This window comes from Cupressus sempervirens, chromosome 5, assembly GCF_028749045.1.
Source record: "Cupressus sempervirens isolate cs-2001-9-10 chromosome 5, ASM2874904v1, whole genome shotgun sequence".
NCBI lineage: Eukaryota > Viridiplantae > Streptophyta > Pinopsida > Cupressales > Cupressaceae > Cupressus > Cupressus sempervirens.
Genome location: NC_143122.1, coordinates 711,310,042 through 711,336,722, shown reverse-complemented (window position 1 = coordinate 711,336,722; position 26,681 = coordinate 711,310,042). Strand labels below are relative to the sequence as shown.

At 35.5% G+C, this 26,681-nt stretch overlaps 1 protein-coding gene across 3 annotated transcripts in view; it reads right to left on the bottom strand.

Annotated features, from left to right (window-relative positions):
- Positions 1 to 1,070: 1,070 nt before the first annotated feature.
- LOC149557970 (Calcineurin-like metallo-phosphoesterase superfamily protein) overlaps positions 1,071 to 26,681 on the bottom strand; it is a 51,501-nt gene continuing 25,890 nt past the window's right edge. For 2 of the 3 annotated variants that reach the window (XM_089832412.1, XM_089832414.1), the window contains 4 exons: positions 1,986 to 2,100; positions 1,635 to 1,768; positions 1,494 to 1,530; positions 1,071 to 1,401 (listed from right to left, as the gene is read on the bottom strand). In XM_089832412.1, coding sequence (XP_089688538.1) covers positions 1,324 to 1,401; positions 1,494 to 1,530; positions 1,635 to 1,768; positions 1,986 to 2,100 — 364 coding nt within the window. In that variant the 3' untranslated portion in view covers positions 1,071 to 1,323. The remainder of the gene's footprint in view (positions 1,402 to 1,493; positions 1,531 to 1,634; positions 1,769 to 1,985; positions 2,101 to 26,681) is intronic. The other variant, XM_089832413.1, reaches the window with a different exon arrangement.

The following is a 26,681-nucleotide window of genomic DNA, read 5'->3' as shown; positions in this document are numbered from 1 at the left end:
GGAGCCAACATTTCTTGGAGAGCTAAAATTCTTATTGCTCAGCTGAGAACCAACTCTCACCAACTTCGTTATGAGACCGGGCGTTGGAAGAGGCCAAAGGAGGCTTGGGAAGAGAGAATTTGCAGATTTTGCAATTTTGGGAAAGTGGAAACTGAACAACACTTTATTCTAGAATGTGAGGCCTACAAGGATAGCAGGGATAAGTTTGCGGATACTATATGTGACAGTTCTTGGCATAACCTGTTCAACGAAGAGTACATTGAGAAATTGGAGGGGCTCATCATTAGTCTACACAAGAGGCGAACAACGCTACTTAAGTCTGCTTGAGTTGTCTTGCTGTCCCATAGGCTATTTTTAGCCTCGTGGACGTTAAAATTTTATCTTATCTTATATGCACAAACAAAATCTCATACGGGTGAATAGAAAAATGCCATACACGAAAGGAATTTATTTATCGATGTTAAACTGTTTTGATGTAGTGTGGCTATACCAAGTTCAAGCATCTTATTGAAAGCCATGATTGCACTGTTGCCAATTTTTTTTTTAAAATAAACATGATTTCTAATCTGACAGCAATTTGGGTTTGTTTTCATCTCTTCTAGGCATGTTTCTTGTTTCCATGATGGTATATAGGTTTCTAATGTTGGGAAAAACACATTAAAAATGAGGCTTTCCTTTTATTTTTCACCTTTTTAGCCCCCAAGTCAGAGGAGGCATGCAAGAGATGACAAAATGTGCAGCAGGAGATGTGAACATGACAGGATGCGGTTGCAAAATTTCTTTCATAAATCAATGTTTCAGGAGGGGGCAAAGAATTAGAGATAGAACTCCCAATAATGCTAGTACAGGCATATGTATACACAAACAAAAACTCATATTAGTGAACAAAAATGCCATACACAAAACATATTTATTTATTGATGTTAAACTTATTTTGATTTAGTGTGCCTATATTGCTTTTACTCATTTAAAAAAAAAAAAATATAATGGTGAATATGGCTCCATTTTTCTTTCATTGTAGAATTTTATATGTTTTATAAAGCCAATCACAAACTTGAATGCTAAACTCGTAACATAACTTACCACTGCAAATTTTTTTTAATAAGGATACTTAAAGCACTTCAGAGTATTGATTCCATATGATCATGATATTTGCACAAGTTTAGATACCATGCAAATAACCCAAAAACAATACATAGGCAGATAAATATTAAAATTAAATAATTAGCATTTGGTAATATTACAGCCTCATCATTATAGCAATCAGGTTGCAATGAGGGTAAAAACATGGTTGAACCTGCACATGAAATGTTTTCTGGGTCTTTACAAAACTGCTCTTCCATTCTGGTGCACTGTTGCTCTATGTAATATAGTCCCCTTCCAATCTATGAAATACACTTCCTGCAATAAAAAAAGAGAATTTGAATTTCCTATGAGGACTCAAAAACTAAGAAAATATTACAGAACAAACAGGGCAAGATTCTAGATTGTACCATTTCCAGTGCACATACTCGATAAAGAATGAATCCACTAGGTGCATTTAAGTCAAGCGAGGTAATTAGTAGCTGTTGCCTTTGAAAAAAAAGTATCAATATTCTGGAACAGAACATTAAGAAACTTTGGAAATAACTTACTTGGCCCAAGAATATGTTCCATTTTGAAGAACATGGTTGTCATTCAGAAGATTATGAATTGGATTTCCAATGCAAGCTAAACCTCTGTCTTTCACATGTACACTGAATTGTTCTTCAGCGTACAAATACACATGCTGAAAGATATACAGAAACAGGTCCCTAGCTTAAAAATCTCTCTTATATAAGAATAATTTTAAGGCAGAAATACACATGCTGAAAGATATACAGAAACAGGTCCCTAGCTTAAAAATCTCTCTTATATAAGAATAATTTTAAGGTAGAAAACATTTTCTGCTATTCAATTTGAGTCCAAAAAATTAGATCCACAAATAGATCAAAGAAAGAGTTTACCACTCCATATTTCATAAACATGGTTAAGAGCATGTCATGAAGTTGTTGCTCAGAAGCTCTCACAAATCTTTCAACCTGACACTTATTCAATGGATGCCGCCCAATGACTACACGCCTGCATAAGATGTGTAACATTCTTAGGCTTAGGCCAATCATATTTTAGCATTTGTCTTTCCTTTGACAAAAAGCTTCACACAATAAGTTAGAACTTTCAATTTTTATTCTTTCAAAAGAAATAAGTCATTTTTACTTTTCTTTTTGAAGCTCATTGACAGATGAATTAAAAATAAGTTTTTTTATTACAATATTAACCCAATCAAGGCTCATTACAAGCATGAAATTGGTGGTAGTGTTTGAAGGAAAATTACATAGAATTCAGTGCATTACAGCAAGAAATCACATCAAACATGATTACATCACAAATTAAGAATGTCAGATTATATACTAATTAACCCCAAATAACTCCACTGCTTTATGATAAATTCAAAATAAAAACCTTTTAACATTATCATAACATGACTAATGTACCGTCTTAGTGCAGCTATAGCATAACAAAGAAAAGGAAATTGAAGTCATGCTGTACATGGCTAGAGTATTAGTCTTGTCATAATTAAACCATGAAATTCAAAGCTTTTAAGAAATTGTTTCTCTGCCTTTCACCATCTGTGGACCATAACAAAATGTAGCACAAGATGCTCCTAAATCGTAATCAAGGAATGAAGGAACTATTCCCATGCCTGCCACTGATCTCCAGTACGTTCCACTGTGTCTCCTTGGTCACAATCCTAGGGACAAAAAGGAGATGAACGTCTGAACATCCCCTTACTATTGTTAAGACTAGGCGTGTCACACACCTTGTAATCCTTGAATATTTTAATATTTGTAATGAGTTGTAAATTGAGCTCTAATAAAATGAGGTGCTACCCTTGGGAACATCCATGAGATGATTTGTATGACACATCCCATCACTTGGATTGTGTTTAAGTTATGTAAGATAGCATTGATAGTGGGAATTATAGAGTCGAGTAGATGGTGCATCTTTGACTAGTCAAATAAAGCTACATAAGAGTAATTAGTGCCCCATATTAAGCATTTGAGATGATCAATTGAGCCCCGTGTTTGTAGGGTTCAATACCCTCAATTGAAAGTTACATTTTATTTCAGTAGGATGAATTCATATTGTGGGGCACATGGGCCTAATTGCATTGATTTGACCATGGGCATGGCTTATGGTGTTAAGAAACCATTAACCATTTGTGTTTCTTGGTTGTCTCTTACCTATAATTCCAAGGCATGTGATGGAGATCTACATGGTTCTGTATGACCAGTACATGTTGCTGGAATTGCACAAGACAAAGCTGAGGATCTCTTTGATAGAACAGATATATTCTCTTTTTATTGTACTTTTATTTGCCATGTTTTTCACAAACATGTTTCCCATGGTATATCTTGTCTTCTATTGATAATCTAGTGAAGTTTTTTGATTCTATGACTTCGTTGCATTGTGCCTCTCTTTAGGATCAGATAGTTTCCTTTTAGCAATGAGCCCATGAGAGAGATTTCCACCTAAGGTAAAAGGTGAATTTGAGGAGGCATCAATCATGTTATAATGGTCGTCTTGGAAGAATCCTTGCTAACCCTTCTTCCAATGATCAGTTCTGCATGTTTCTTGTGATTATGGAAAATTTAAAGAAGTTTCTCATGTCCTAGTCATTGTTATCCAAATACTTGTACCATGAACCTTGTACTCATCCTCCTTTTGAGTGAAGAGTTGATCATTTTGGTGATCTAGAAGCTCAGAACAACTTGTTATAAGCTTCTAGCTCTTTATGAGTGAATACTTGATCGTTTCAGTGATCTACAAGCTCAGAACAGATTGGTGTAAGCTTCTAGCCCATTCTGAGTGAACGGTTGATCATTTTGGAGACCTCTCTACCATATCACTCTCCCTCTCCCTTTCTCCCTTTCTCCCATCTCCTCCCATATTGGAATTAAAACCCAACTTAGAGATCTAAGGAGATGTCTCCAAACATTAGGAGACTTACAAATTACTTTGCAACTCCATACGTCTCTAGAACCATCCTTTCAAAAATAGGAAACTTGGATAGAGCTTTGTTAGATTCATCATACAAATTAGATTGGTTTTTTTAGTGCTGATATATAAATTACAATATCATTCTTTAGCATATCCACGAATTAGTCCCAACACATCCTTTTATAGCATCTTTTGGAGGGAATTGGCAATTCAAAAATTAGAACAATTCATTCTCAACTCAAAAGATCTTTTATGTGCGTAGTCTTGCTTATCTCTCCTAGGAAACCATTTTGAGGAAAATAATCGCCAATTTAAATGATATTACAATTAATGTTAAAATATCTTGTTATTGATGTCGAATCAGAACCAGATTGGATCAAATATTTTGTTTGAATCGCTTTTATGTTTGAATGTTGATCATATTATATCACTATTTTAAATCAGAAAAAAACACATGCCTAATTGAAACTAACGGATACCTGATATATTTTGTTGTTTGGGTCTCTGCAAGTAGAATGATCAATTTACAGACCATGGTTGAATTCATTACAGAACAATTGATTTCTTTTTAGCAGAAATACACGGGTGTCCAATTTAATATGCATACAGACATATTTATCATTGATCGATGCTGAAGATTATAATATTGCTTTTCTGAATTGTTTCAGACTGTATGAATCTATGAATTGCTTCGGATTGACAGAACGGAAAGAACAGTCCGTCTCTATCATCACTTTATGATCAGATTTTTGGCTGTCAGCAAACAGGAAGATTATTTTGTAGACTAAATTAACATTCGTACTGATCAAATTTGTTAAATAAATGTTCCAAAATATGTTTCTATTTATAAAGTAACTGACAGAAAGCATGGATTGAATACTACACACAGACACAGATGGCATGGGTGTTTGGTTGGCTGCTTCTTTTCATTGTTTGTGTGGATGCAGAAGAAAAGAATATCATTTATTGAATCGTTCGTCATAGTCACCATCATGTTTTAATCAGATTAACAATCGAATTCTTCTGTGAAGATAGTTTCCAGAATATTATATTCTTGATCATTGAATTAGTTCAGATTGATAATGGAAGATCATCGTTTATAATAAATACATATATAAATTTTCAAGAAGAAAGCTATGTTGGCAGGAGGTGATCGCCGATATAATGAATGAATATATAAACTTTGGAGAAGAATCTGCTGGAAGGGTACGTTGGGAGGAGGTTGAGTAGTTGGTTGGGTAGTTGTTTGATGGTTATAACTTCCTATTGGTACTTACAACCTCTCGACCCTTTGATGCATTCTATACATATTCTTATATTCAATAGATTTAAGGGTGTGTAAAGTGCGTGGTGGTTGTGTTTAAGGCATCATATGTCTGTTGTATTTTGAGAAAGAAACTTTGTGGAGTGGAGACAGCATATATGAAAATATTTGAGTATATTAATGATAATCTTTTTGAGGTAGATCAGACATTCTGATAACAACATATGCTGAAGACTGAAGATTGATATGCTTCTAAGGAAGGTAGATAATTTACTTGAAGGTATTTTTCAGGCATATCAGTGATAGTTTCTCTCTCAGATTTGTTTTAACAGTAATGTAATCTTGGAAATCTGTGCTGAGTCTGCTGACAATAAAGCCTAGTTTTATTTTATCAAGTCTATTTTGAAGTTACAGACAAGTGTTTCAGATAACACATAAGTTACATTTGCAGATTATTCTTTCGGGTTGTATTCAGTCAAAGAGGGATAATTAGAGTTGTTTTTGATAAATCTAAAAACTATTCGAAGTGTATATGTTTTTTCACTCATTTTGTAAGGAAAAGTTTCAGAATTTGTAATCAGTTGTAATTATTGATTGTAATATTCTTAGAGTCGGCATTCTGAGAATTCAAAGTGGGTACTTGGATCATTCGTGAATTTGGATGATTTGGTGCTCATATAAGGAATTTGGGGATTCCTTGTTTTGGTGCCCTAAAGTATTTTAAATTCTTTGACTGTCGGGCTGGAATAGGACAGTAGATCTGAACAGAATTTCTCACCACCGTTTTCCCAACTTAGAGTTCCACATAAAATTTCTTGCTTTGTTTCTTGGATGGTTGCATTGCTTTTGGTTTCAGTTTCATTTACTTTCAGATTTCAATTTTAATTTTAACAAGTTCAAAATTTGATTATGGCTCAAAAGTTTATATCTAATACTGATTCACTCCCCCTCAGTAGTAGAATTGTGTTCAATTAAGTTGTCAATTAAATAAATAAAAATTAGAAACTTAAGCAATCATTTTAAAAATTTCATCTCAGTTATGGGATGTATTGCGGCGATATCAAATTCTAACTTTCACCTCACTATGATGAAGTTGAAGCAGTAGGATGATGATTGGTGTCAACTTGGAGACTTAAAAACAAATGTGCTCGAGGGGGGATTGCTTGTGGGCTGTGGATGCCCCCCTGCCTCCCCTCTTGCACAATTAGCAAGATCATCAGCAACAGTGTTGTGACTTCTGATTATGAAAATGGTTGTCAAAAACTGTTTCATATCATCCAAAATGCAAAGATCACCATTTGCCATTTCCTAGTGGGTTTCAAGCTTACCATGCATGATATTGGGAAATGACATGCCTCCTTCACCAAATCGAGTTTAAATTTGGAATCACATTCTATGATCTCAAACAAGACTGCTAATTCAATCCCTTTGAGAAAGGCCAGAAGTTCTCAATTGTTAATGGTTTCAATCCTAATTCCTTGTGAATGGGTCAGAAGTGTATGACCTTGGGAGTCTCAAATGACCAACCTAATTCCTGCAACAGCCTGATTTTTCTTAGCTGTCCCATAAAAACATATTTTGTAGAAAGGAACAGGTCTGATCCTGCTGTTGATAAACCTGCTTCCAGTTGGCTGATCCTACTATGATCAAATTCCTCTAACTCAATCTTCTTCAACATCCTTGAAATGTCTACGATGGTGCCGTGAATAACCAATTGAGAATCCATTATCGCACTTGAGTAATCTTCTTCAACCTTCTCTCAAGCTCTGCTAGAATAATCAAATTTTCTTCTTTGCAATAGTGCCAAATGATTTCAAAAATTCACTTTTATAGGCAAAATCCATCATAATTGCTCTTTTCTTCCCAAAAATTAATTATCGTCAATGCAACCCAAATGTGTTGTGCACATCAATTAACCGAAATATATTGCATCATAAATTGTTTATCCAAAATACCAAAGACAAGCCGGTTGCAACTGATATCTCCTCAGAGTAGGAGAAGTGACTGATATAACATTTTAATACTCCCCTTGAGCCAAAGCATTCGTCTCAAGTACCAATAGAACTAGTATCAAGGTTCAGTACCATACAATTCTCTTCACCAAAAACATTTTTCTTCTTCTAGATCATGACTCTTGTTTGACATTCACTTGATACAAGAACATTATTATTGTTTCTAGTATTTACTGGAGCACCACCAGATCGGCATGTGTTATTGCATATTGATCAATCTAATTGCATTTGAAATAACTGTTGACATTATCTCACTGATTGAACTCTGGATCGCATTGATAAGCCTTGCGACCATAATTTTGACGTGCATAGCAATTCCCACAAAAGGTTTTATCTGTTGTATTTTTCTTAACCATATTAGAATCTTGACTTTTGCATTGATTATTCTTTAAGAACAAAGTTATGATAATTAAGGAATTGAACCTTTTGTTCCTTCTTCATCTTACATTCCATCGCCTAATGACCAAAATTCTTGCATATGTAACAATAACCGTTAAAGATAAGTACCTTTGAGCATTCGGTTGCCTAACTGAAGCCTTTCTTGCAGATGTATTGGGATACCCAACCTTGCTTACTGTTACATCCCAATTTTTGACCTAACTTCAAATATAGCCGTTGAGGTTCGCATGAAGTTAGTTGGCAGTTTAATTTGTTATAATTTGGCGAAATGGTAAGATAGCAGTCGTTATGATTTCAAGTGAAGATGACATGTTAGTTGATCGTTAATTGCGAATTCATGGAATTGAGATGAAAAGATAACTGTTATGATTATTTATGATTAAATAATTTATAATTTAATTACAGAGAAATTCCTTGCAAGAAGCATGTCGAAGGGGTGGAAGCATTGTCAGACAAGAATTAGGCAGGGCATCACCATCACTGGGCAGACAAGTAGAGGACCTAGTGATTTGAAACAGGATACATCTGTGGAACCGCATGATTTATTTAAATAATTAATTTAATTAAAATAATTAAGTTAAAATATAAAACATCTCTCAAAGGATTGTAATTTATCTTTCATCATTATTATTTTGATAATAATTTATATTCGTGCATTTAAATATAAAAATGATTTAACAACATTATAATTTAATAATTTAAATAAGCAATTATAATAATGTTCAAAACTATAATAATGTTTGGAATTATAATATTCAAATTATAATTTCTCACTTTTAACCGATTAATTCTTGGCATGAAAATTGATTTAATATTTGACGATTTGAATTGTATAATCGTTCAACTTTATTTTTCCAACCTTTTACTTATCCTTCCTTCTTATTCTTTTCCTCTTATTTTCCTTCTTTTTATCAATTCGATTTGAATGGTATTCGAATGAGTTCTTGTAACTGAAGGAAGCCATAGAGTCAAGCTTTCTCTATATTATGGACTTCCTTAATAGTCTGTCGGCATCCATTCTTCTTTCAATATTCAATTCTTTTGGCAATCGAACCCTTGTTAGACATTCTCATAATTTGTAGAGTGAACCCAAGATCCTTCTTGCTCATCGATTAAGTTCTACCAAGCTGCAAATCTTTGAGCAGGTAGGCGGAATCATTCCAAAGGCTAAAGCTTTATTCGGACTTCGGGCAAACTCATGACATCTTCTTTATTTCTCATTGCTGGCGGTGGCTCTCTCTTTGAGTAACTGAGATTTATACCGATTGAAATTACTGCACTTAATTCTTTTCTCTTCCATGTCCCTGGTTGCAGAAATAAGAATCATTAAGTCTGCATAACCAAACCTCAGAGCATTCAAGGTGATATCTGTAGAGCCGGGTAGAGTATTGCCAAACCAAGTAATGCCGTTTACGTTTTTCTTATTACTGAGTCTGTTTGAATGGCATGTTCCCATTGTGTATGATTATTTCCTTAATACTAAGTCTAATGAATCGCATAACTCCATAGTGTATAATCTTTTTAAATATTGAGTTGTTGAATCGCCCATTTCCAACTGTGTATAATGCAAGTCTATCGGATTCATATGGAGTACAAGAGTCAAATGCATATACCAAAGTATCATGTTTGCATTTTATTCCATAAGTCACCCCATTCGTACCAGTTGAGTATTGATGCATAGAATTTCATGATGGTGAACTATATTTACTTCAGACCGAGTTCCAAGTAATAACATTTAGATCATAACGTATGGAACTAGATAAACATTGATGATACCTTAGCATATCAATCATGTGTAATAAATATCTCAAATTCAGAATTAAAAACATAAATGAGTATATATGTGTTCATATCACACAGAGATGTATTTGAAAATATGTACATCTAAACACTGAGAAATTCACCGGCAGAGAAGCCATGAAATGATGAAGAGGTGAAATTAATCTACAAGAACGTGGAAGAGAATTCAGTCATGATTAAATTAATTAATTAAACATTTATTTTTGAAATCCTTAAAGAACATTATTATTTAATCACAGATTGTGAAATGCTGGATGCATGTATAATTGACAGAGCCATCAGCTCTGAGAATTTCGAACACCTCGGATTCACTTGGCTGTGTAGCCAAGAAGATGGGTGATGAGGTGAGAGAAAGGAATCCTCAATAATATGAATCAGTACCATTTATTACAAAACAACGATTATCATTTTTAATATGAATTAATTAATAACTCATGCATAATTTGTGAACTCTTGCTGCCTAGTTGCATGTTAATTACCAAGAAGCCTAGTGGATGGCAAGATGTTCCCTGTCTATTCCGGGTAGGTAGGGCCTTTCTCTTAGAGATCGTGTGGGGATAAGTTGTGGTCCGAGGTTGGGTGGTTAAGCCCCTAACAATCATTCACCTCTCCCCAAGATGTCAGTCGAGAGTCAGACAAAGATAAGCTATGCAGTCAATTGTTTAACGGAAACAGGTAATATCACTTTTATTTATGAGCAGGTAAGATTAAATTGAGTTATTTCATTGTTACCGTGATTTTACTTTCATATATATGAATAACGAATATAAGTATATTTTCTAATCTTGAGTTACTGTCACAGTTAAGTAATCGGAAGGAAAGGAATCCGAAGCCCTAATTGATTGAGTGACAGTTGGAACCCTACATGATACAGCAGTATCAGAAGCCCTAATTGAATCCGTGGTAGTGGAAGCCCTGATTTGAATCTGTGGTAGTGGAAGCCCTAATTTGAATCCGTGGTAGTGGAAGCCATATTTGAATTAGCGATATTGGAAATCCTATTTGAATCGGTGGTATTAGAAGCCCTATTTGTAATAGTAGTATCAAAAGCCCTAAATGAACCGATGGTAAATGATGCCCTAATTATTAATTTGGTGGTATTTAATTGTAATTATCATTTGATTTTGAGATAGCGGTTTTTAGATGATATTTGTAATTTGATATTGTTAAATTGGTATTGTGGACTAACCCGGGTGGTTGCAAAAGCATCCGTAGTTTTGATTTTGATCTCAATTTTTCGAGGTATGTGGTTTTAATTTCCATAGTAATTTCATTTGATGGTATTTCAAGTTTTTAGTTAAAAAATTTTGTCTAACTAATTTTAGCGGTAAATCTTATTCACTTGAACATGAATGATATAACTGTCTTCCTATGAAACGAAGTAATAACTGTATTCTTTGAGTATGATAGATTTTAATTTAGACCCGGGAAAACTGGATGTTAAACTTACTGCCCCAAACTTTGCCTCAGTTTCAACTTCCTTATCTTTGCCTTTGTCCTTCAGATCTGAACATTCACCAATAAACCCTAATCCTTCCTAATTCTTGTGATTCTATAGGGCTAAAAGTTGATCCAAAATAGTACCACTCTCACAAACCTTAGCTTCAGATCTCATCTTCCTTAATTCTTGATTTAACTTTTTATTTCCATCTGACTTCTTCTTGATGATGTCCTTGGGATTCTCTTCAGTTTTCTTCAATTCCTATATTCCTTATTAATAACATTCTTCGGATCTTCTTTTGTCCTTTTCCATCCTTCGATTTTGTGCTTTAACCCATATTTGATGAATTCCTTAGTATGCTTATTGTCACTCAATTTCTTTTCCACATCCTCCACCTTTTCTTTTGTTTCCTTTAATTCCTGACTTACTTCCTTGTGCCTTGCTTTGAATTTCCAGATCTGATCCCTCATCTTTGAGATACATGCATTTGCTTCCTTAAGATTTTCTTTAGACTCCCCATTCTTTGATTCAATGCATTCAATGTCATGCATCATGATCTGTCAATCCTCATCAAAATAGTACTATCCTTCCATCTATTGAAACATCCTAGATCCCCTCAAGTGGTTAAGCTCTATCTACAAGGGACCAAGTTATGATACTAACTATTGTACAAGATGAATAACTGAGAGTGGGGGAAAATCAGTTATTCCACCAGACTTTCATTCAATTTTACTAAATTGGTAAGCATATAAACGATTCCAATAATTATAACTGATAAAATCATGAAAGAACGAGAACAAACAATATCATAACACCATATATAACGTGGAAATCCAAACCGGGAAAAACCAAGGAGAAACTAATTCTTATGAAATGAACACCAGTTAGGGTGATCTTTATAGGGGCTCATTGCTAGTTTGCTCAATTTTGTTTGGCTCACCGTCAGTTAGGCTAACTACCTTTATACAAAAGATGTATTACAAAATGTTTTATTGACAAAGTAAATTGATAGAATTGCATTTGTCTATGCATGAAATAGTTCCTGTTGAAGGTAAAATAGATAACAATAATAGAGATCCAATATAGATCTTATGCTAGCATATACCGAACCTCTGCAACATAATATGTAAGATCTTTTTGTACTTCACCAATACTTCATTCAACTTCCTTCTTTCTTGATGCAATATAAGGCTGGTGTTTCCCTAAAGGAGATGACCAAACCCCCAACAATGATAATACAACAAAAGAACAAAAAGATACAATTGAAAACAATCCAGTTTATTATCAATAGATCTTGAATTACATCAAATGAGAAACATACATACCAGGCTGTAAGGCCTTCCAGGTTACAGCCATTATATTCCCAATTACAGCCCAAACTCTCTTCTTTAAGCCTCAGCTAGCACTCTTCTATCTTGACCATGTTACCCTACAAGACACATCTACATTACATATATAGCCATCTAGACACACATGTCGGCTTTGAGTTCACATTCTCCCAAAATAGGAAACGTGTTATACAATATAGGATTGACTCTCAAAAATTAATGACCAAATACACAACACATTATAAGAACATCGATGGCCTTAGATATAAGCCCTCACATTATCCAAGAAACTATATGCAAAGCCATAAAACCTCGCGGAAAGAGATAAACCTTCCAAAAGAAAAATGTCGTGCATCGTAAGAAGAACCACATAGGAAATCAACACTCGAGAAGATGAAACATAACTCCAAACAATTGTAACATTAAATTATGCAAACATAGGAGAATGATCCCGGATAGGTCGACAATAAGAAGCCAAGCCTGCAGAATCTGGAATAGAAATCAAGTGATCGACAACTCAAACTGTCAGATAGGAATTGTAAAACAAAAAACAAAGCAAATATCTTTTTTGGGTGATGCAAGATTACCAACAGCTCAAGGATGCTCCTACATCAGGCACCCAAGGTGACAAAAGATGTTCTATAAGGACTCATGAACATCTGAAAGGTTTCACCTCATAAATCCCATGTTCATTCTTGACCCATAATTCTCTTCACCAACCATCACAAAAGTTTGCCAAGATTTATTGCTACAACAAACTGTTTCATCAGATGCCTCAAATATGCTACTACTACTAGGATCAAATGAAACATATTGATTGCATACCTTCATCTAATTAGAAGTCTTCTTTTCTTTGCCTATGTTCTTAACCACAGGATCAAACAATTTTTTCCAAATCAGACTGTCTTTCATCAACAACTTGAACCTCATGCTTGTCTGTCCTCAAATTGCAAGTCTTGAAAACACTCAAGTTCTTTGCTCTCCCTACCTCCTTCCTCATCCTTCAGAGGAAGCAAAACAAATATTCTGCTATTTGTCTCAACTGTAACAGTATTATTTCTACAATCATAAATAGCTCTTCTGTCAAATTGCCAAGGTCTCCAAAGTAAAACATGACAAGCACTCATGTTAACAACATCACATAAAACGTCATCCTTAAAAGGTCCAATACTGAAATAAACCAAGCACAACCAAGCAATGTTCTCTAGTCTATACCCAATGATCATCTTGAAAGACATTGATACTGTAAGGAGTAGGATGTTTTAAACTCCGCAATCCAAGCTTCCTAACCATTCCCTTTGATACAAGATTATCAGTACTACCTCCATCCATAATAACCTTGCAACAATTCCCTCCAAATTTGCAAATAGTTCTAAACAAGTTTCTTCTTTGCATTGGTTCCTCATTATGCTTAGCCAACATGATCTTTCTCAACGATAGAGATTCTCCAACTTAGGCTGAAGCTAAATCAACATTAAATGTTTCCTATTTCTGATCTTCTTGTACTACAAGGTTTTGTTTGTCAATCCATTTACTAGGACATTCAAAAGCTTGGTGTCCCTCTTTACAACATTTGAAACAAATACCTTTGAACACAGATTTCCTATCACAAATTATTTGCTTACCCTATCCACTTTTGTCAACACAGATTTCCTATCACAAATTATTTGCTTACCCTATCCACTTTTGTCAACTGTTTACCTTGCTTACTTCCTAATTGATCTTTTGCCTTCAATGCATATTAATAAGCATCCTCAACTCAATCAAGTTTCAAAATACTTAATTCATCTTGAATATTGAATTTGAAACCATTGACACACCTTGAAAGTTTTCTCTTAGAAGATTTGCGATGTCTAGATCTGATATGTACCTTGTAAAATTCTTCCATATATTCTTTCACAGTCATATCCTTTTGTCTTAAGTACTGTAACTTCTTAAATAATTCAAGTTCATAATCTTCAGGAATGAATATAGCCTTCAATCTAGAAACCATAGGTTTCCATTTACTAATCTTAGGTTCATCATTATCCTCTGTATCTTTTTGTAATTATTTCTACCAAAGGCAACATGACCTTTCAATTTAGTCTGTGCAAACCTAAATCTTTGTGTATGTGCAATATTCTCAAGCTCAAAATAATCCTCAAGTTCATTAATCCAATCTATCAATACCACAAGATATAATGAACCAGAATAATTTGACCCCTCCAATCGATGACTTTTACCAACTTATGCCATAGCTCTCAACAATCTTTCCTTTTTTGTAGGGATCTCAGCTTCAGGTACTTCAAGATCTTCAACAACTTCCACATATTTATCTTTTGTTTTAGCATTTCTTCTTAAGCCATTCAAGACATTTTGGATCTCATTCCTCATCTCTACCTTAAATTCTTCAAACATATGTTCCAACCTCCTAGGATTCATCCTTCTAGGCAGCATACTAAACAAAACAAAGTGCAACTGCCTCAACCTTTGGCAATTTGTCCACCAACAAGAAGTCAACAGGTCTGTAACAAGTTACCACCAACTTGTGCAAGCCCTCTGTAATTGTGCGCCAAAACCATGATCTTCCACCTCATAACCAAGAAGTCTAGGTCTTGACAAGATCAACCATGCTTTGATAAGTCACCAACCCCATCAACCTGCTCTCATACCATCTGATGCAATAGAAGGTTGGTGTACCTCCAAAGGAGATGACTAAACCCCCAAAAAAGATAACTCAACAAAACAACAACATAGAATTGAAAACAATCTAGTTTATTATCAATAGATCTTAAATTATATCAAATGAGCAACATACATGTCAGGTTGTAAGGCCTTCCCAGTTATGTCCAATACATTCCAGATTATAGACCAAACTCTCTTCTTCTATCTTGACCATGCTACTATACAAGACACATCTACATCATATATATAGCTATCTAGACACATAAGTCGGTTTTGAGTTCACTTTCTCCCAAAATAGGAATTGTGCTATACAATATAGGACTGACCCTCAAAGAATTAATGACCAAATACATAACACATTATAAGAACATTGATGGCCTTAGATATAGGTCCTCACATGATCCAAGAAACTATATGCTAAGCCACGAAACCTTGCAGAAAGAGATAAACCTCACAAAAGCAAAATGTCATGCATAGTAAGAACCACATAGGAAATCAGCACCCGAGAAGATGAAACATAACTCCAAACAATTGTAACATTAAATTCTGTAAACATAGAAGAATGATCCAGGATAGGTTCACAATAAGAAGCCAAGCTCGTGGAATCTGGAATGGGAAATCAAGTGATCGCCAACTTAAACTGTCAGATAGGAACTGGAAAATAGAAAACAAAGCAAATATCTTTTTTGGGTGATGCAAGATTGCCAACAACCCTGTTACATCCCCTATTTTTGCTTTTGAAAATTTTATCTAGCCGGTAATGTTTCAAGCTAATATGAAATGGTTGGTTAAAATTTGTTACTAATTTTGATTTCATATGAATGGGAATATTGGTTATTTGTTATGTTCATGTCAAATGGAAGATGTTGGTTAGTCGTTATGCTATTACATGATTTGGAAATGGTTAATCAAATTGGTTATTAGCTATGGTCACTAGATTTTCTTTTGAATGATGTATGCTTTCACCATGATAATTCTTCTTGCAAAAGTGGAGGGAAGGGGGGAAGCATTGCCAGAGAGGGAATAGGTACAAGGGCACCAACCTATCATTGAACCAATAGATATGAGTTCAAACCACCTTGGTCATGGGAAAGTAGGCTAGGCAAACAAGGATATACGAAGTGTCCACCATAAGCTATATAGGTCTTCAAGTTCAATAAGATATATAAATATTCACTTGAACATTAAAGTGAAGTAAAAACAATTGTTACCTTGATTGTGAATTGAAAGACTTTGCAATCCTTATTTCATGGACATGGTTTATTATAATGATAACCATAATTATTTACGCACATTTGTACGTGTTACATCTATGTATATGTATGTATGCGTATATTTAATTATAACATATGTGCAAAATACGCACATTTGAAATATAACACGTATGTATGTATATATACAATTAACATGTACACACATGCATAAATAATATAAGCATTATTGTTATTAATCAGGCGAAGGACTTTATATTCTTTTTCCTTATGTCAAAATGAATTACATAGATCATCAGCGTCTCATTTTCGACACTTGCATTTACAAATCAAGATTGTAACTCATGTCGCCACCTTTCAAGTCGCCCATGCACGTAACTCCTCATGGGCAGCATTATAACGTTAAAACGAGCATTTATCGGAAAAGAAAATATATAGCCGCTTAAGGATTGGAATTTTTCCTTCTATGCTCGATGGACATAATCAGTGACAATAAATATTTTGCAACATACTCTGAGAGGTGCCATCCAAGGCCAGTAACCGACATTTGTAGCCTACAGTTTGGGGATTTAGACGCACTTGCTTGCACTAACAACTTGCCAAGTCATATTCTATAATGCATTTTCCATTTCAATCTCATGTTTATACAGCTCTATAATGAAGCTAATTATGAATGATAATTAAATATATTTGAAATCTCCACTAGTCAGAATTAAATCCATGTATGTTTGATTTCTAAATGTTTTCATGAGCATGTCAGCCTAATGGATTTTATGGCCAAACCCGAATGATTGAGAATGCATGCGATCTGTTTGGTATAAAGTTGAATATATGTTTTCTATTGATCTTTAATAAAAATATCTCTTTCCAGAATTTAAACAATTTGAGAATGACACAAGCTGTACAATCTTGTATAGAGGTGTAAAATTAAATGCCTCTAAGACAAGATGAAGTACCAATATAGTACAACAATGATATACTTGTAAGCTATGCTATTTCCTTAATATCAATGTAAGACCTTGGTTGGACAAAGACCTTATTACTGTGAAGAATTATTCATAAAAAATGGAGTCATGCCAAGGATCATCCAGGATGACCAAGCAAGTTCAAGATGAAAGGTGCAGGCTAAAAACAATGAAATGTGGAATATCCTTGCAAGTCAAGAAGTGAAACATAAGAACTAAATTTGTAAACCAAGTCAGCTTATGGTGGGCAATAGCGTATACTTTTGTTTGTCAAGTCAAGTAGTGGGTGTTGGGCAAATAGTGTCCATGTAAATCCTGGCCAGGGTAGGTTTAGTGGCAAAAGTTGTTGTGATCACTAGAGGTCAGGATAGCTTATGGTTGGATGGATGGGCTGATAGAAGGATTCCACAGTCTAGCGAATTGTATAGTTGACACTCTAACACTAGGATGCTCAAGTGGCAAGACAAGATGGTGTTACATGTAGGATAAGGCCATTCTCAGTTGAGAGTGAGAGGGGATACACTAGGTCCCTGGTTGGTCCGTGATTGGGAGGTTAAGCCTCTGGCAATGCTTCTCCTCTCCTCCAAAGCCAAGACTTACACAATACAGTTCGGGTGGCATTTTCTTATTCTGTTATGGTTCAGCCTTGGCTTGTATTTACTTTTCCTTTATTATTCAATTCAAGATCAGCTAGATATATGTAAATATAGATATGCAGTTTCATTTACTATGAAGTGATAGTTAATGATCTCTCCTTCACACTATTTATTTATATTTGTAATTAAGTAAGTAATTTTTATTTGTTAGTTAAGGCATTTCACAAGAATTGGTTAATCTATTATAACTGTTAATCCCAAGCATGTGAACATGATTTATAGCCTATTTGATTGTTAAAATATAAGGAACTTAGGGTTCAGGAAAAATTGGATGTTACAAGCCCAAGGATGCTCATGCATCACTTCTTACACACAACTGTCAGAGACACACCGAAACAAACTTGCAATGTATCATTTTTAGTTCTTTGTTTGCTTGCATATACACACACACACTTTTACATCGGTTACAAAAGATACCTTGGTTTATATGTGTGTCCAATAAGATAGCCATATATGTCGGCTAAGACACAAAACATGTCGGCCATAAGAGATATTACAATTATATTTAATTAGCTACCACCAAACCTAGATATAGGTCATACATAAGAAATATTCATATCACATTATTGCAAGACCTAACTATAGGTCTTCCTTAAGATACATATGGTTCATATCACTTCTACCTAAAGATAAACAACTTATGGAATCATCAGAACACCACATGACTTGATCAACAAAACTTCTGAACCAACTGATAGATAAGAACTGATAACATCTATCTAGAGCAAGGTATAACGGTCATAGCAAAAACATCTGACAAACTCCTATATAGTCCAGGTCGCATGAATACTTGGAAAAACTTTGTAACGCGATAGTCAACATATACTAGCCAAAACTTCATTCATCTGCAATCACCAAAACATTCACATGTACCAAAAGGATATATTCCAACGGTAAGAACAAGTACACTCTGTTGATTCCCAAAATCACAAATTGGAATCCTATGAGCCTTGCCTGTCTGATGCTGGGATATCCAACCGATTATAGCCAACTTGATTGGATTGATCGATGCGATCCAAATCCCCTACACTTCTGGCTTTGCAAAACCAGGCAGGTGTACCTAATCCTGAACAAAACACTTGAGCCCAGGATGCTTATAGCAAATTGATTAGAACGCGAATATAATGAAAGCTTTCAAAATGACAAGAATTGTAGAAAGCTTTTAACTTGCAAATTATGAACTAAAAACAAAAGTAAATGATTGTATAAATGTGATAATGTTTTAAATAAAGAATAATTATAGATTAATGCAACAAATGAATATATTAGTTCCTCAAAGGAAAGAAATAAAACAATTGCCAGCATATGGATTATGAATCAAGAATAATATAAAGTATAGTGCTTAATTAAATGGGCAATCAGAGTCCATATTATAAGTTGACACGTACAACTTTATAAAGTTCAATGTATTTAAACTATAAACAATTTTAATAATTTAGACACGACGGATCAATTATATAAACATAATTTTAAACTAGTCTAGGATGCACTTTAATTTGTGTGATGTGGAGACAAACTAGACATAAATACAGAAACAATTAAATATTTCACAATATCTATGTTTATCAAGTTTTAAATGCAATAATGACCTAGTCCACTTGTCCAAACATTAAAACATTTATAGAATTTTAGAAAAATAATTATAAAGGACACAACTTAATAATATTTTAAACCTTAATCAAATAACTAAAAAATATATGCTTACAGATTGTGCTAGAAATAAAAATTGCACATAGAGACACTCCTTATGGATGATCAATCCAATGCATTTCGATTCCAGAATCGCAGAAAAATTTATTCAATAATCCACAATCCATGGGCTTGGTTCAAAAAATCATTTCTTTACCCATGAAAGGATATAATACACCAAATTCTTAATATATTGAATATTGTATATATCTTGTCAATTGTTTCGACATCTATATTTATAGATTTTGGAGGGGTATGGGGTGCCTTTACAAAACACCACACCCCTTCATAAAAAATAACGAAATAATATATCTTAAACCTTGTTTATAATACAAACGATTGCTTGCTAAATGAATCTCAACTAATATATTTGAATCATAAAAAATAAAACACGAATTTCTTAGTGAAAAAAAATGCATTGTCGTCCCCCTTTTAATTTCTTCAAGCTTATCTACCATAGCAATTTTCTAGGCGTATACACCTCTTATGAGTATCTGGTGCTGACGGGAAACCCTTGTCGTGCAAAATTCGTGTCTCCTTTTGTGTTCTAAAAATTCTTTATCATTGCCACTGGATATTCCATGATGTTCATTTCCCTCAAAAGCGATCAAATTTATGCCTTTCGCTCCATACTTTGCATTTGAGCCGGAACTCCTCCATATTTTTATTCATACCAGCGAGAGGCATCAAGTATCATTAGATACAGATTAGTAGTATATGACCCAAAATTCCTATATATTGGAGCTGCATATGATTTGATTGTCTTCCATACTCCTGCATCGATTTGGTTGCCATTGGGCACAAACTTAACCTTTTATATTATCTTATATTGCTTGCTTCAATCTGGACACATACAATGATTTGCTGCTGGGCAGCGCCATCAATAATTTCCTATATTCATAGTCCTCTTCTATTTCGCGTTAGCTCTCATTATATTGTGCCGCAGACTCATGGAAACTATTACTTTGATACATTCGATTCTTACTGGTTTTACTCTCTCTATCATTGTATGTATTATTATCTTTGAAAACTCCATTTTTATTACAATTTAATGCCGCCACTAATCTCCACTCAAACTTTGTGTATACTTTCTTTGTCCCTTAACAAAGGAATTAGTTTGTCCTCTGTACCACATTGTTTCTTCTATAATCAATTGCTGTTAAAGTCATGATATGCATATCATGATTATCATTGTATATACCATTTTCTTTAGCAATCTGAAAATTGTCTTTGTGTCTACAAGGCTTAATATATTTTTTGGAAATTATTGTTAGATTGCACTGATAGCGTTGCATAGGAGCCTCTGTCATCTTCCTTTGCATATGAACATAAATCTCTGAATCCCTTTTGTCTCCAAATTTATATTTACTCACTCTTCATGATAAAAAATGGAGACTAGAATTTTCGGCTCCATCAGTGTTGGAATATTCAAATGTAGTGTACGTTTTCTCCCTGGAGCCAAACGCTCACCTACCCCCTGATGTCCAGAACAGATAGAAATATTAAAACGGGTAGGTGAGATTTTTCAAATAAAAAAAAAGGGGGAAAATGGAATGTGACAAAAAGAATGTTTATTCATTCATTTGTAGAGTTCAAGTAGATCAAGCATATCAGAAGTTGCAGAGGAGAGCAAAGCAGAAGAAGGAAGAAGAAAAGAAGTTTGTGCTTGCAGTTGCACGTGTTTCCCCTGTTCTCTCTGTAAGTTGTTGTTTGGATTTGTCCTGTTGAAGCAGTGATTGCTCTAGGCACCATTGTATGCAGCCATTAGAATTGCAGGTTTAAAGTTTATTGAAGTTTGAAGTTTTACTAGTTTAGGGTTGTTTTAGGGTTTTTTGGTTGAAGCCGAATGCTCCCAGATTTTGTAATAGTTTAAATCAAAGATTGAATAGAAGGCAAGCAGGCATACTTGAATCCATTTCTCTTTCCTTGTATGTTGCATTTGAGTAATTTGTTTGAAAGCTTAAAGCTTTGGTTCTCTGGTTTTAATGGTGAAAGCATTCACGTTGGAATTTCTTAAGTTATAAATTTTCAGTTGAACAGAACACTCGGCATCCTCTTTCTCAGTTGGAGCCGAGCTTACTCGGCATCCATTGTTGTCGAGTATTATTTCTTTGAGTGCCAAGCTAACTCGGCACCTGTTGCCTGTCATTCGGCACCATCAAGTGCCGAGCAACCTGCCACTCGACACCATCAAGTGCCGAGCAAAACTGGCAGTCGGAACCTTCATGTGCCGAGCAACTTTTAAGTGCCGATTAAAATTTTAGGTTTAGGGTTGTGAGTATTAAATTAAATTTTAATATATTTCTCACATGGTATCAGAGCTTTGAGGCCCCACATCCATAGTGAGTTAGGGCATTTGTTTTTCTTGGGATATTTGACATGGCAGGAGATGCAGGAAAGATATGGTAGCAGCCACCACCCTTCAATGGGCAAAATTATGATACATGGGCAAAGAAGATGAAAACCATTATGGTTGCCAATGATTTGTGAGAGTTTGTAGTTAATGGATTTAATGATGTGACTGATCCAACTCAGTATGCTGCCCTCACAAATGCATAAAAGACTCATTTGAAAGAGTCAAGGAGGAAAGATGCAAAGGCATTAAGTCTTATTGAAGTAGCAATGACAGAGACAGTATTCCCAAAGATTGCAGCAGCAAATTATGCAAAGGAAGCATGGGATATCCTTGAGACGAACTTCAAGGGGACTGATAAAGTTCGTACAGTAAAGCTACAGAACATAAGGAAGGAGTTTGAGAACCTTCAGATGAAGAAAAATGAATCAGTTGCAGACTTCAGTTCAAGGACCTCCAATGTGATTAACCAATTGAAGTCAAATGGAGAAGACTATCAAGAGCAGAGGATAGTGGAAAAGATATTGAGGAGTTTACCTCATAAATATGACAATTTGGTTATGACCATAGAAGAGGCAAGACCTCACTGTTTTGACAATGGATGAGTTAATGGGTACACTTCAAACCCATGAGCATAGGATCAATAGATCTACTTCTTCATCTTCCCAAGAGCAAGCATTCAAGGCTCAGACAAATCCAAGAGGAAGGGGGAGAGGAAGAAATGGCTCAGGCAGAAACTCCAGAGGTAGAGGCCGAGGAAATGGAGGACAAAAAAATGCTGCGGCAGAAAGCTCAAGAAGAGCAGATGGAGCAAGTAGCTCACAAAATACTTCAAGAGGAGGTAAGAAAAACTACAACTCAAATAAGAATAATGTAGAATGCTACTACTGTCATAAATATGGGCATTATGCAAGTGAATGCTGGAAGAAGCAAAGTGATCAGTCAGGACAAACAAATGTGGCTGATGTTAACATGGGAAGTGGAAATAATGCCACTGCCTTCATCATGTGTAATGTTGGTGAAGAAGGAAGCCCTGAGGTTTGGTACCTCGACAGAGGATGTAGCAACCACATGAGGGGCAATGAAACTTTGTTTTCATTCATAGACAAGAGTTTCAAATCAGAAATTAAGATGGGTAATAATGGAACCTTACCAGTTGTGGGCAAAGGATCTATTATGGTCCGCACCAAGAAATATGAGAAAAAAGAAATACAAAATGTGTATTTTGCTCTTGGTATGAAGCACAATTTGATGAGCATTGGTCAGTGCATTCAAAATGGATACAAAGTGTTGATGGAAAATGACAGGTGTGTCATTCATGAAAAGGATGGGAGCAAGAACTTACTTGCAGCAGTTCAAATGACAAAGAACAGAATGTTTCCCTTGAAGATAGAGACATGTTTCTCATCTCAAGTTGGTGCTGCACCTCCCACACAATCAGCTCTAAGGAGTGTGATTGAAGACCCTTCACGGTTGTGGCATCTCAGGTGTGGTCATCTTGGCTATGCTGGTTTAAATTTATTGTCAAATAAAAGAATGGTAGATGGTTTGCCACATGTAGGAAATTCTTGTGACAAGTGTGAGACTTGTATTTTGGGTAAGCAACATAGGCTTCCCTTTAATTCTGAAAATTCTAGGAGGGCTAGATATCCATTAGAGTTAGTGCATACCGACCTAGTCGGTCCTATGCAAGTTACTTCCATTGGGGGGAGTACTTATTTCATGACATTCATTGATGATTTCAGTCGTAGGACATGGGTGTATTTCTTAAAGAATAAATCTGAAGCATTTGATAAATTTGTAGAATTTAAAGCCTAGGCTGAAAGAGAATGTGGACATTATATCAAGGTCCTAAAATCAGATAGAGGAGGGGAGTATACCTCCAATTCTTTTGTAAATTTTTGCAGGAAACATGGCATAAAGAAAGAGCTCATAGCTAGCTACACACCACAGCAGAATGGAGTGGCTGAAAAGAAGAACAGGACCATTGTTGAAATGGCAAGAAGCATGATGAAAGAGAAAAGTCTCCCAACTGAATTTTGGGGAGAAGCTGTGGCAACAGCAGTTTACCTAATTAATAGTTGTCCTACAAAGGCAGTTCGTGATAAAATTCCAATGGAAGCATGGTCATGAGGAAGATGGACAGTTGAACACCTAAGGGTGTTTGGATGTGTTGCATATGCACATGTGCCTAAAGAGAAAAGGCAGAAATTGGATGACAAAGGTGTGAAGTGCATCTTCACAGGGTATAGCTCAGAATCAAAGGTATACAGATTGTATGACCCATTGAACAACAAGATGACTCTTTCAAGAGATGTGGAATTTTTTGAAAATCAGTCTTGGTATGGTTCAACTGATGAGTCACCGAGCACATCAAGTAAAGTGCCAATTATGAGTAAAGAAGATGTTGATGAACAGTAAGAAGGAGCAAATAGAAGAAAAGGCAAGCAGGTTCAGTCACTGCCGAGCTCCTCTAGGCATGACCGAGTGTCAATGTCGAGTAATAGTGAAGACCGAGCTAGTCGGCAATGCAGAAGCAGTGAAGATTCTGATCCCACACTCTCCTCCCTATTACCAAGGAAGACCAAGAGTCTTAGAGAGATATACCAAGATGAAAGGTATGAACATTATGATGAGAGTGTTAATTTTGCATTATTTTCTCATAGTGATCCAATATATTTTGAAGAAGCTATTAAGGAGAAGAAATGGTGTAAGGCCATGGATGAGGAAATAGATGCTATAGAAAGGAATGAGACATGGGAGCTAACTGAATTGCCTCTCAAGAAGCATGTGATTGGAGTGAAATGGGTCTACAAGACCAAATGTAATGCTGAAGGCAAGATTGATAGGCATAAGGCAAGGCTAGTAGTCAAGGGCTACAAACAGCAGTATGGAAGAGACTATGATGAGACATATGCCCCTGTCGCAAGAATGGAAACCGTGCGTGCTGTCATAGCAATTGTAGCCCAGCACAAGTGCAAGGTATTTCAAATGGATGTGAAGTCCGCCTTCCTAAATGGTGTATTGAAAGAAGTGTATGTGGAGCAGCCACCTGGTTATGAAGTTGCAGGTGAAAAACACAAAGTATATAGATTGAAGAGAGCTCTTTATGGGCTCAAGCAAGCTCCACGGGCATGGTACAGTAGGATTGACTCATATTTGATGAGCAATGGCTTTAGCAAAAGCAATGGTGAGCCCACTCTTTACATCAAGGCAGCAAATGGTAATGTATTGATTGTTGTCTTGTATGTAGATGACTTAATTTTTATTGGAAATGACAAGGCTCTAATTGGTGAGTTTAAAGAGGCCATGAAAAGTGAATTTGAAATGACAGACCTAGGTCTCTTGAAATACTTTCTAGGCATAGAAGTAAAACAAATGCATGATGGCATTTTCATCTCTCAAGAAAAATATGCAGGGCAGATCTTGGAGAGATTCAAAATGTAGAATAGTAAGGCAGCCCCCACACCAACATCAGGTCTGAAATTGAGTAAAGAAGACATCAGCAAAAGAGTAGATCCAACATTATACAAGAGTATGGTTGGAAGTTTAATGCATTTGACTGCAACTCGGCCAAACCTAATGCATGCAGTAAGTTTGATTTCCAGATTTATGGAAACACCAAAGGATTCCCATTGGCAAGCGAGAAAGAGGATCCTAAGGTATGTGAAAGGTACCAAGGGATTTGGAATTTTGTATACTGCAAATGATGATTTCAACTTGATTGGTTACACGGATAGTGATTGGGCTGGAAGTATAGATGATAGGAAGAGCACTTCCGGATACATGTTTCATATGGGATCGGGTGCAATTTCACGGGCATCCAAGAAGCAACCTATTGTTGCTCAATCTACAGCAGAAGCTGAATACATAGCGGCAAATGCAGCAACATGTCAAGCAATTTGGCTAAGGAGGATCTTGACAGATTTGAATGAAAGGCAAGAGGTTGGAACCACAATTTATTGTGACAACATCTCATCAATTGCATTGTCTAAGAATCCAGTCTTCCATGGGAGAAGCAAACACATAGAGATTAGATATCACTTCATCAGAGAGCAGGTGGAGAATGGGGATATCAAGATGGAGTTTTGCAAGTCTGAGCAGCAGCTAGCAGACATTTTCACAAAGCCATTAGGCATAAGAAGTTTTGTACACCTAAGAGAGTGTCTTGGTGTAGTTGATGTGGATTAGTAGTGATCCTTGCTTGTTTGGCTCGGGACAAAGGGGGAGTGTTGGAATATTCAAATACAGCGTACGTTTTCTCCCTGGAGCCAAACGCTCACCTACCCCCTTGACGTCCAGAACAGATAGAAACATTAATACGGGTAGGTGAGATTTTTCAAATCAGAAAAAGAGGGGGAAAATGGAATGTGACAAAATGAATGTTTATTCATTCATTTGTAGAGTTCAAGAAGATCAAGCATATCAGAAGTTGCAGAGGAGAGCAGAGCAGAAGGAGGAAGAAGAAAAGAAGTTTGTGCCTGCAGTTGCACGTGTTTCCCCTGTTCTCTCTGTAAGTTGTTGTTTGGATTTGTCCTATTGAAGCAGTGATTGCTCCAAGCACCATTGTATGTAGCCACTAGAGTTGCAGGTTTAAAGTTTATTGAAGTTTGAAGTTTTACTAGTTTAGGGTTGTTTTAGGGTTTTTTGGTTGAAGCCGAATGCTCCCAGATTTTGTAATAGTTTAAATCAAAGATTGAATAGAAGGCAAGCAGGCATACTTGAATCCATTGCTCTTCCCTTGTATGTTGCATTTGAGTAATTTGTTTGAAAGCTTAAAGCTTTGGCTCTCTGGTTTTAATGGTAAAAGCATTCACGTTGGAATTTCTTAAGTTATAATTTTTCAGTTGAACAGAACACTTGGCATCCTCTTTCTCAG